The 12,178-nt window shown below is 41.7% G+C and overlaps 1 protein-coding gene across 2 annotated transcripts in view; it reads left to right on the top strand.

The window, feature by feature from the left end:
* Window positions 1-12,178, top strand: part of LOC147248939 (roundabout homolog 1-like) — an 83,783-nt gene that overhangs the window by 67,944 nt on the left and 3,661 nt on the right. For both annotated transcript variants that reach the window (XM_086225984.1, XM_086225987.1), the window contains 17 exons: window positions 388-508; window positions 1,305-1,443; window positions 1,546-1,673; window positions 4,348-4,472; window positions 4,564-4,735; window positions 6,980-7,185; window positions 7,265-7,346; window positions 7,448-7,616; window positions 7,687-7,853; window positions 7,950-8,071; window positions 9,159-9,393; window positions 9,497-9,618; window positions 9,778-9,949; window positions 10,182-10,379; window positions 11,049-11,075; window positions 11,708-11,747; window positions 11,930-12,084. In XM_086225984.1, the coding sequence (XP_086082110.1) occupies window positions 388-508; window positions 1,305-1,443; window positions 1,546-1,673; window positions 4,348-4,472; window positions 4,564-4,735; window positions 6,980-7,185; window positions 7,265-7,346; window positions 7,448-7,616; window positions 7,687-7,853; window positions 7,950-8,071; window positions 9,159-9,393; window positions 9,497-9,618; window positions 9,778-9,949; window positions 10,182-10,379; window positions 11,049-11,075; window positions 11,708-11,747; window positions 11,930-12,084 (2,380 nt within the window). The remainder of the gene's footprint in view (window positions 1-387; window positions 509-1,304; window positions 1,444-1,545; window positions 1,674-4,347; window positions 4,473-4,563; window positions 4,736-6,979; window positions 7,186-7,264; window positions 7,347-7,447; window positions 7,617-7,686; window positions 7,854-7,949; window positions 8,072-9,158; window positions 9,394-9,496; window positions 9,619-9,777; window positions 9,950-10,181; window positions 10,380-11,048; window positions 11,076-11,707; window positions 11,748-11,929; window positions 12,085-12,178) is intronic.

The raw sequence follows: 12,178 nt of genomic DNA on the forward strand, positions 1-12,178 counted from the left end.
AAATTGTTACTCAGCAAATGCTACATAACCCTCGCTCTGTTCATGCAGGCAAAGACTGTTTCTGATAGAAGGGCATTTGATGTTTTTTTGATACGCTACACAGCCCATTCACTTTCATTCATTGTGCTAAGCTAACTAGCAGTCAGCTGGTCTCTGAGGGTCTCAGTTCCCCAAAGCAGTGCAAAGGAGAAAAGGACTATTATTTTCTTGCGTGGATGGCAAAAAAGTGTGTTTCCCAAAAAGATGGCACCTTCTCTTAACATGACTGTCATAGGAAAAATACTGTTAAATTAGTCAGATCATGACATGCATCATGTGCGAGTACACAGGATGATCAGGTCCTTTGCAAATACAGCTGTGTAAACATTTCTTTGTGCTTTTGTTTAGATTCGCAGTGGTAAGCTGATGATCACCAACACCAGGAAGAGCGACGCAGGAAAATACATCTGTGTCGGGACCAACATGGTGGGAGAGAGGGAGAGCGAGATCGCTGAACTCACTGTTCTAGGTGACTTCATTTCCCAGTCTTGCACTGCTTCAAGTATTCTTTGAGTCACCAGTTTACTGTGGGGGGTCTTTGTACCCCAGTATAATAACCCATTAATTACCTTGATTATGCAGCCCTGCCACCCAGTCAGCCATCTTTGTAGCGGCAGCAAAACACGTGCTGAACATCTGCTACATCCAATACCACAACCCTGCACACCCTTCAGCATCAGAGCTGCCTGTGCTACCCCTGACAGCCCCCCCCACCCCCACCCTAAACTCCAGCTTCCAGCCTCACTTCTCCACCAACCCCCCCCCCCCCCCCACACACACACACACACACACACACACACTCATTTCTTCCCAACATTTCCCATCAGAGTAGAGCTCTTATCAGTATTACACAATTAGATGACCTTGGTTGGGAGTGTACTTCACAGTCCTCATTAAGCTATTGGAGGCTGGGAGAATAATCCTGCTGGATGTAAAAACACGTTGAAATGGGCTGTTCTGCATGTTGTGCAAAATAACTGACCTTGGCAACAGATAGGCTGTAATTGCTAGAATTTAATTACATTTTGGAGTTACTGAGAAATAATATGATAATAAGCCAACTTTACCGATATTTAAAGATTTGTTAGTATTTTGCATCAGTGAAACTCCACTCAGCATGGAACTTAAGGTGTGCGACATTTTACTCGATGAAGTAGTTACTACACAATGAGAAGAGAGTACACAAAACAAATTGACTACATATTTATGATTAATCAAACAATTAATAATAATTACATTGATTTACGCTGCCTGCTTTCCGCCAGAGCGCCCAACCTTTCTGAAGCGGCCCAGCAGTGTGGTAGTGTTGGCAGATGAGAGCGTGGAGTTCCACTGTGCGGTTCAAGGTGATCCTGTTCCTACCATCCGCTGGAGGAAAGACGATTCCGACTTGCCTAAGGGCCGGTAATACACACAGGCCTTTCATACAAACACACACACAAAATTACCATTTAAAACAACATTTCTTCTCATTTCTCGATTCTGGTTTGTCCGTCCTGCTTTTAGATCTGAAATCCTGGAGGACCATACTTTGATTGTTCGCCAAGTCACCTCCTCGGATGAAGGGTCCTATACATGTGTGGTGGAGAACATGGTTGGGAAGTCTGAAGCGTCCGCCTCACTCACTGTACACGGTCAGTACAACCTGACCCTCACATGTAATGTCCTCTTTTCTATAAACAGTTTTCAGAGCCTCAGATTTCTTTTTGTCGGTGTATTTTGTAAGACAGCATTTCTTCACTTGTCTCACAGTGTCATAAATTGGCTTTTATCCTGCTTTTATCCAGATGTAGTTTTTAATTAATGTTCTACAGACTAAATAAACTTTGTAAACCAAGTCACTTCCTGTCTGGAGGTCATAGAATGTTTGCAGTAATGTTCACTTCTATTCCAAGCACTATAGGAGTTTATTTACAGTATATTTCATAATTATGCGCTGTGCACTCTGGGAAAAAAAAGCATGCAAAGTAAATGTTTACATTCCCTCAGAAAATGGATTCATTTGGTCCAAGTTGTGCCGCCACAATGACACCCTTTAATTCTTGGTTCAGTCTGAGGAAACGAGCAGAAAGACACCTCTCATAACTGCACATATAAACACATCGGCAGTGACACAGCTGGGTGACACGAACCTTGAGGACAGTAGGACTTAATTAAAGTTAAGGAAGGACTGGTTGCACGCAGGGAAATGGGTTCCAATTATATCGTCTCATCTTCCCCCTACACATGCAAAGAAAATGAGTGTGCGTAGTTTCGGTTGTGAAGGTAGGACAGATGATTAAAGGTTGTGTTATTTGAGGAAACGTAGGCATATATCTAAGTGAATTAATATTTAAATAATGAAGAAATCCATAAAAAAGATATTTCACTACTGGCTGGCTCAACAAAAAAAAGGAAATGAGTCATGCAGGAGCATTTTTTTCTTTGATAAGGAAATGAAGGGATGACAGCAGGATGCTATCATCTATTTTTGGATTTGTAATTTAAATTTTGTCCAAAGTCCAATCAAAGCTATTGTCTTAACCACAGAATCCTTTTCACCACCTCAAAACATTTGGTTGATATTAAACAGTTGCCATTTGAAACAGATGTGGCACACACTGAGGCATAGTCCAAATATGACTCTTTAGAATTGCATCTATCCAAAGGGTACTGTAAACGTTTAGACATTGACTTGGGCCGAACAGTTAGGAATTAAATGAGTGAAGTACATTTTCCTTTGCGTGATAGCATGTGTTCTCCGCCTGGGTGCTTAAAACCATCTTGTCTCCACTGCTTTAACCTTTTAAATAACTTTGAAACACAAAAATCCCAAGCAATAACCGCAGCTTTCCTCCCACAGCAGTTCCAAAACCAGCTGGTTAGCTAGCCAGTCATTTCACTATAAATCTAGTTTACAGATGTCAAGATATATAGTAGCTCCCATCCTTGTTTGTGTAGTATATTTAGTTTCCCTCTATCTGCGGAAAATGAACCGTCTTCAGTGCTTTTAGGTTTATGCATGACAGGACTGTAGCTTTGTCCAAGTGTGCATGGAGGCTGACAAGCAGGAATAGCGCGTGTCCCGTCTCACATTCAGCTCAGCTGCTGGTTCTACTAGGTCTTACTTGCTTGTGTTGATATGCCATCTTCAAGTGCTTTTGATAAGCATCATTTTCTTAAGGTAAATGGTCAATAAGTGCTTATAATGTGCTTATTATATGTCAATATGACTGTATAAGCGTGAACAATAGCGTCATGTAGTTTTACTAGTTAAGGCTCTGCTGTTGCTGCTCTACTGCGATGCTTTATTTCACATATCAGAATGTCTTTGACAATATGTAGTTTGTATGAATGATTCCTTGTGACATGAAAATAATGAAAAGTACAACAAAAGGAGTCCAACGTCACCTTGAACAGTGTTTTTGTTTATCATACACTATATTGGTATCAATTTTTTATTGAAGTTTCCACAGGTAATGTTAAAATTTAGCCAACTGTAAGAGATGTTTATAAAATGTAGTAAAGGCATAATAAAGAACCAGGAGCCGCAGCAAGTTTGAGAAATGCTGATTAATGCATATTAAAATATGTTAACCACAATAAAGCAATAAAAAGCTTAGAAACAGATTAGCAATGACAGTTTACACACAATCAATTGTAGATTTTGAAATACATTTTAAAAATATGACAGAAACATATGAACTACATGTGACTGTATCACCATATTGGTAATGTAAAAATTAGGATAGATGATATGTAAAGCAACCAAAAGTTTAGTTTTAGGTTTAACATTGACATATTATTTGAATTAGCCTCTTCTTTTATAATCTAACACAAAATAAACGCCTTACATGGATTTAAATGGCCTGTATGCTTATTACAAGACCTTAATATCAAGTCAGAATCCTAAAGTTAACTGTCCTCTAAATCTATGTGTATGTTTGTTTATTTTAACCAATGCCATCGTCCTCTCTTCAGTGAAGGATGCTCAGTATGTTTGTGTCTCCATTACTCATGTCACTGCTCTGTCTCTGTGTCTCTTCTCTTATAGTCAACACTGGTAAGTTGTCATCCGTCCTTCATCCACCATCAGACTGCAGCAGGAGTTCATGAGCCCTTGTCATTGTTCACTGTAAAACCATCCGACAGCGCAGTATGTCATTCATGTAAAATATATCAACCAGTGCTTTTTTCTTTCATTTATAAAAAGGTAACTCGTGTGAGCACATTGTAGACACAGAATTTTTATTTTTTATTTTTTTTCCTAAACTGAGAATGAAGACCATGTTACGGGCAGTTTTGTTAATTAGAACCTCTCCTCTGCAGTACCGCCAGCTTTTGCCATACGCCCCCGCAACCAGGTGGTAGCAAGAGGCCGGACAGTCACCTTCCAGTGTGAGGCCTCCGGTAACCCGCAGCCTGCTATCTTCTGGCAGAGGGAGGGCAGCGAGGTGAGACTGACCCTGAGTCTGTCATCTCACATGAAGCACAGTTCAGCGCGAATGCTGCAAATGATTATAACTCTGTCATTTTGCTCTCCAGAGTCTCCTGTTCTCCTACCAGCCACCACAACCCTTTAGCCGTCTGTCCGTCTCCCAGATGGGCAGTTTGACCATAACCGATGTTCAGCACTCGGATGGAGGCTTCTACAGCTGCCAGGCTCTCAACATAGCTGGTAGTGTTATAACCAAAGCGCTGCTGGAGGTTACAGACTGTGAGTAATGGGAGGAGGGATGGAGGGCGGGGGGGGGGGGGTACTTTTATTCACCTCCTTTCCAGTTTCCCTGAAGTCTTTTAGCTAAACCAGACTACTTTGCTGCTGTGGATTTCCTTTGTTGAGCACACTCACTCACTCACACTCACTCACTCACACACACGCACTCACACACACGCACTCACCCCCCCACACACAGACACACACACATATGTATATATATATATATATATATATATATATATATATATATATATATATATATATATATATATATATATATATATATATATGTATTGAGTATATATGTGTATATATGTATATATGTTGAGTATCTATATATACATATACAAATATATATATATATATATATATATACATATGTGTGTGTGTCTGTATATGTATATATATGTATATATATATTTGTGTATGTATGAATATATATGTATATGTATGTATGTATGTATATATTAGGCTGAAAATTGCTCTTGGTTGCAGAATGGAGGGGGTTTTACCTCCATTATGGGTGTGGTAAAACCTGTCATGGGAGAACTTCTGTTCCCATGGTGACTAAAGATTGTCTTACCTCTGTCACCCCCTATTTTTTTCTTTTTTTTTAGGGTAATGTTTTTTTTTACTAATTTTCATATAGGGGATGGTTATAATCATGAACTATCCTCTAACCTCTATAAATGATCCCAATCACAAATTTCTATTATTTAAAAAAATTGACTCATTTGTTGGACTCAATGTTCTGTAAACAAAGAAAATTATTATTATTATTATTATTATATGCATGTTCTCTGTCAGCCTGTCAGAAAGGTTGAAATAACAGCAGCATCTGTTGAAAAAAGCAATTCCAATGTGCTAGGAGGCTTACAGCAGTAATTACACACCCCCACTAGCAAACTCTGCAGGCTCTCAATTAAATGACCCAGGTGATCGTGTCTGTCTAACTTTATATATATATATAAAATATTAAAATATTGAGGAGAACTGCCTCAGGCTTAATCAGATATTTACTGCATTGACTTATTGAGGTGTTCAGCACAGCCCTGCACTGCTCTTATTGGTAATGCAGCATCCGCAGTAGTGAGAAATCTGTTTCAGGTAATGGAAATTTAAAAAAAAAAAAGGTGCAGCCGTGTTTTCGCTTTTTTGTTATTTTTCAGCGGTCTATAGCACTCTCTCTCCCCAAAATGCTTCCATCCCACCACACTTCTCTCATCCTCATTTGGAGTGGTGCATTTGTATGGAAATAACTGGTCTGCTTTACCTCTGGCAGTTTTCAAAGCGTGTTTCCATCATCTTTTTTTGTTGTTGTTCTTGTCTCTATTTTTTAGAACCCCTCTAAAAGTAAGCGAGCGAGAGACAGACAGAGAGAGAGAGCTCTGTTATCTTCATGGGGTTGTTGTGATTGAAGCCGGCTCCAGCAGCACCTTCTGCCAAATGAATGATTAGTTGCTCTCCGCTGGAGGGGAAAAGTTGATTTCTTTTTCTCTCTACTGCCTGCACAGCTACTGAAACCTATTGTTCTCTCCCTCTCTCCCTCTCTCTGTCTATCTCTCCCTCTCTCTCTCTCTCTCTCTCTCTCTCTCTCTCTCCCTCTCTCTCTCTCCCTCTCTCTCTCTCCCTCTCTCTCCATCTCTCTCTCTCTCTCTCTCTGTCTCTCTCTCTCCCTCTCTCTCTCTGTCTCTCTCTCCCTCTCTCTCTCTGTCTCTCTCTCCATCTCTCTCTCTCTCTCTCTCTCTCTCTCTCTCTCCCTCTCTCAACCGGCCAACTTTTCCTCTCCATATCTTTCACATCTAATCTATTTTCCATTTTTTTTTCAGATGGCATTTCATTTCCTCTGTTTTCACCTTTCTTTATTTTATTTCCTTCTCCCTAATAATCGTTTTTTTTCCTGGAGATGAACTCAAAAAGTTTACGATTGAATTATATGTACTGTTTACCGATTATATGAAACTGTTAACCACAGGCCGCGTGTCCTATTCATCAGCCGTACAAAGTACACAACGCCTTCAATTCATCATTGTTTTCTTTGTCCAAGCTTGACCTCATTTGACCCACTTTCTACATTACATAATCATAACGTCTCTTCAACCTTGACCGAGCGCTTTCATTGCCTAAAGCTGACCACAAATCATTTAAACTTGCTTTAATTGGAGTTGCTGTTGTAACAGGAACATTGAAAGTTTATCCTCGATATTTAACTAATATTTCTTCAACTTCTGTGTCTTCCAGCTGGGTCAGAACATCCTCCTCCTGTAATTAGACAGGGCCCGATTAATCAGACTGTTCCCGTGGACAGCACCGTAGCGTTGGCTTGCCAGACAGCTAGCACTCCTCCCCCTGTAGTGCATTGGAAGAAGGATGGTGTGGTTGTGTCCTCATTGGATTCCCGTATGTCCATAACAGAAACAGGATCACTAGAGATTCACTACACCAAGGTAGGAGAACAAAGCAATCAAGCAGTTTGCGTTGACATCACTCGGCTAAGCGCTCATATCTGCTACTCCTCGTCCTCAGCTGGGAGACACAGGCTTCTACACATGTGTAGCTTCCAGTCCCAGCGGAGAGGCGACCTGGACAGCATATCTACAAGTAGAGGGTATGTGAGGCTGCTGATAGAGGAGGAGGAGGAGAAGGAGGAGGAGGAGATGTGCATTGTTTGGGCACTTTCTCATGAATGTGTTGGCATCTCTGTGGCAGAGTTTGGAGTTGTTGTCCAGACCAATCAGCCTGCAGACCCGAACCTGTTGCCCAGTGCTCCATCTAAACCTGAGGTCACCGACATCACCCGCACTTCAGTCACTCTCTCGTGGAAGTCCAATCCCAGTGCAGGCGCAGTGCCCACGTCGTACCTAATCGAGGCATTCAGGTGAGACATCTGTAGTTTCCAGCATGTTTTAACAAGATGCCTTACTGAGTTGTATCAATGTGTTTTGCAGTTACACGTTGGGCAGCAGATGGGTGACCCTGGCTGAGCATGTGAAGACACAGAACTTCGTCCTGAGGAACCTGAAGCCGGCCACCGTCTACCTGTTCATGGTCAGAGCGGTGAACGCCTATGGCCTCAGTGACCCCAGTGCTATCTCAGATGCAATTCGAACACAAGGTCAGTGTGGGCCTTTAAGCTAATTTTAACATTTGTTGAACTGAAACTCTGATTTTAACTTGTTTTTTTTTATTATTATTATTTTGGTACCATTAGATAGTACCTCTACTATTCAGGGAATGGATCCTCGTCACATCCAACGGGAGCTGGAAGATGTTCTGATCCACCTGCACACTCCAGTCGTCTTGTCGTCCTCAGCGGTCAGTGTGCAGTGGAAGGTAAGCCATGATACAATAATGTTGACAGTTTGTATTTTACTTATAAACATTCATTACACTGACAAACCCAATGGATTGGGCCTTTCAAAAAACCTAAACTGTCTGTGTTGACAGGATAAATACTGGTGCTGCGTGATAAATGCAAATCACAGTCGCAGTGTCAGCCCGTGCAATTACATAGTTACGAAAAAATGTTGGACAGTACTGCACAAATGTTGCACAGATGACTTTATTCTCTGATATTTCCTGGTTTTTCTATTGATTTAATTGAGTAAAACACAGTCAATATTGTATATTTAAGTTCAGAAACACATTCGCGGTATTAATTATCAGTTTATTTTTCTTCATAACTGATCAAGTAGCATCATGAAACCACTTGTGTGTTATATTGCAATCACAAATCAAAATACTGTACCCTATATCCTTATCCCAATGGTCCTTTTTCACCAAATCCAGCGCTAACGCAGTCTTTGATATGTTGACAAGTGAAACACAGAGATTCAGAGAAACACGGAGATATAAATATATATGACATCATCTACTCTAAACTTTTTTCATAGCAGATAACAGCTCCAGTTCAGAGACAGGTGAATTCCTCATTTTAGGGGCACATGAAGCTTTTTTCCCCCCAAATATCAGATTTCTTTTTCTTGCACATATCCCAAAAGTGACTGTGGTAAATGTGTGTGTGTCTGTGTGTCTGTGTCTGTGTGTGCGCGCGCATGCGTGCGTGCACGTCCCAGATGAAAATCTTGACAGCACCCTTTTTTTGTAATTGTGCGGTTTTGAATAGAAACTTCTTAGTCCTGGTTTGATTTTAACCAGAACCACTCTGAGAGGAAACTACTGACTCATGTTGTGGTTTACAGTGAGAGTACGTAATGTTCATCTGTGTCGCTCTAATGGGAATTTACTGAGTTTGAACAGTTTCTACAGGATGTTCACTCTCTCATAAGATGAGGCTGTAACCTCCCTCGTGTCGTTGTTGTAACTCACACATGAATGAAATCGAACAATAAAACCTTCCGCACTCGTTCTGGTTCCACATTTTGGTATTTATGCAGATGTTTTTTTTTTTCTGCACCAGGTAGAGCAGCAGTCGCCGTACATCCAGGGTTACAAGCTTCTGTACAGGGCGTCTGCTGAGCACGGCCAGCCCGAGGGCCAGTGGAGCGTCCAGGAGGTGCGCGCCCCACAGAAGGATGGCGTGGTGATCAGTCAGCTCAAGACAGGCTCCATCTATGAGTTCAAAGTACGGCCTTTCTTCGATGAATTCCAGGGAGCTGACAGTGAGGTGAAGGTGGTCAGGACTTTAGAAGAAGGTGAAATTTCTATCATACATTTAAATTATTTCATTTCCCATGTCTGACAATACACATCCGCGGATTGGACTCCATATTTAAGGATATGTTCCTCCCGTCGCAGCCCCTAATAGAGCACCCCAGGATGTTACAGTGACAAAGAGTGATGTCAATGGGACTGCTATCCTGGTTGCTTGGAAACCACCTCCGGTACCAGAGGAGGCTAGAGTCATCCAGGAGTACAAGGTAAGAAAATGGGGCCCCCACCCTCTCCTGTCGTCATGCTCTGAGTCATGTGTATACCAGTTTAAATGTAAATGGTATCTCAGTGAGTTCTGCTGTTACCACTCGTGTTGTCGGATGTGTCCCTCAGGCAATCACTGTCATCTTGTCTGCTCCATACAGATTTGGTGTCTGGGTAATGAGAGCCGCTATCACGTGAACCAGTCAGTCGACGGCTCCACCTTCTCTGTGCTCATTCCAAGTCTGGCACCAGGAATTCGCTACAGCGTGGAGGTTGCAGCAAGCAACGGCGCTGGGCCTGGGGTCAAGAGTGATGTCACTTTCTTTCAACTAGGTTAGCGCCATTCCTTAAGAATCAGGGTCTAATTAGTGATGAACCTTTGAACAGTGAAAATAAGTGGATGGCAACTCCTTTTCTCAATAACCTGAAGCTCATTCTTTGTTTAATCTTTTATTATTCAGTTTTAACGACGCGTACGTGTCAATATTTATATCAATATTTTAATTCTTGAGGTTTTCCTGAACATAAAGTCTCTAATCTCTGTGTTTCCTGTCTTACTGACCAGACTCTGCTGGCCAAATGATGGATATCAGTGAGGAAAAAGATACCTTATCTCAGATATCAGATGTGGTGAGGCAGCCTGCATTTATTGCAGGCATTGGCGCCACCTGCTGGTTGATCCTGATGATTTTCAGTGTGTGGCTTTACCGTCACCGCAAGAAGAGAAGTGGCCTGAGTAGCACATACACAGGAATCCGCAAGGGTTTGTGTTCTCTTTTTTTAATGTTTTTATTTGATGTGTCTATTTTAGAACAGTAGAATAATAGCTCATTATATTCATCACTTTAATTATGTGGAGCATTTGAAGGTTGTCATGATTGTATGGAGAAATCAAGGGCTGACAGACTATAGAGCCGGTCTTTATCTCTGTGATATTAAGGAATATTTTCCGAGGCTGATTAGCAGATCCCATCAAAGGGGAAAAATATTCGTCTAATTTTCTTTTTGACGCGTGGGAGTACGCAGACCTTCAAAAGCTGACCTTTAGTGGTTTTAGAGTGTCATTTCCTCAATGCACCTCTGTTCTTGGAGGCCTGTCAACCTGCCATCACCTGGCTGCTTCAATAACACTGTTATTTCTCTCTGTCCCTTGGGGCCCCTGATCACCCTTCACGTGGACACTCATGTCATGCGTGTGTCTCTCACGCGTGCGCGTGCACACACATACACACACACACACACACACACACGCACACACACGCACACACACGCACGCATACACGCTGCTCTGTAGCCGATGCCATGTGGGGATTTATCATACATTTTACACATCAGTTTTTTAAATGTAAGGAAATGTTGGTGCGATGCACTCATCCATGCTGCACAAGGTAGATGCATAGGCATGACGCAATATTTTTGTCTGTCCCTGCAGTGCCATCATTCACCTTCACACCTACAGGTAAGCACTCTAGCTGCTGTTGTTATTACCATGTAATAATGTGTATTAATCTTTCTGACACATTAATGTTATTATAGATAGCCAGACACATAGAAATGGAAATATGAGTGACTGTAACAAAGCACAAAAAAAAACTTTTCATAATATACAGCAGATTTAATTCAACTAAAGCTTCAAAAAGAAAGAACTTTAACTTAGTAATATTAAATAGTCACAGTATTTCTCTGAGGTAGTATGTGAAGTAGGAACAGAGGCCTCATACACATTGCTTTGCTGCAGTACATGAAGGAAACGGCAGCATGTAGAAGGATCAGCAGGCAGAGGGTGTAAGAAGCCCACCTGCTGCTCACGAAGTTAGGTTCATTAGTGTCTGGGTGAAGAGTAACAAACGCTGAATTGCTTGTGCAGTGATGCTCGGAGCAGTAAATTCATCTACAATTATTTGTATTGTCTTCATTCGCATTAAACCATAAAATCAGACTTTATGCCTTTTGAATAAAGACATGTATGAAGCCAGTGTAGGTTTTTGACTTAAGGTTAGATCTCTCTTGTCTTTCATGCCTATTCCCTGCCTTTGGAGCTTCCTTCTTTTGACAGTTCATCAACTTTGAGTGTTTTTTTCCCCTTTGCAGTTGCTTATCAAAGAGGAGAATCTGTGTGCAGCGCTGGCAGGTGAGTGATATTTTTGTCTCTTTGTGTTATTTGGAGACAAACAGAAAGCCTTGCAGTTACATTATGGTAACACTAGGGGGAGATGTATCCCCACTGTAAAACGATGAATCTTCTCCATCCACCCCACACTCCTGATTCATCAGTGAGACGTGCAGGTTTTGAATGAGTCCTCCTTGTTGCAGACCTGGCCTTCTCAGCATGGGTGAACCTCTGAATCAGCTGTGGCTGCCAGACAATTGGCCAAATGCATGTGCCAATCACAAGGACTGCAGCATCAACTGCTGCAATAATGGCAACGGCACCAGTGACAGCAACATGACAACTTACAGCCGTCCAGGTTAGTGCATGGCTGGGCTCATCATTCAGGTAGCAACCTCTGAGATACATCATATGGAGCTGTAGCACGCTTGCTGTGTTTCCCAGTCTTCTTT

The sequence above is a fragment of the Aulostomus chinensis genome, chromosome 15 (genome assembly GCF_037954235.1).
Source record: "Aulostomus chinensis isolate RoL2024-O1b breed Wild chromosome 15, RoL_Achi_v1.0, whole genome shotgun sequence".
NCBI lineage: Eukaryota > Metazoa > Chordata > Actinopteri > Syngnathiformes > Aulostomidae > Aulostomus > Aulostomus chinensis.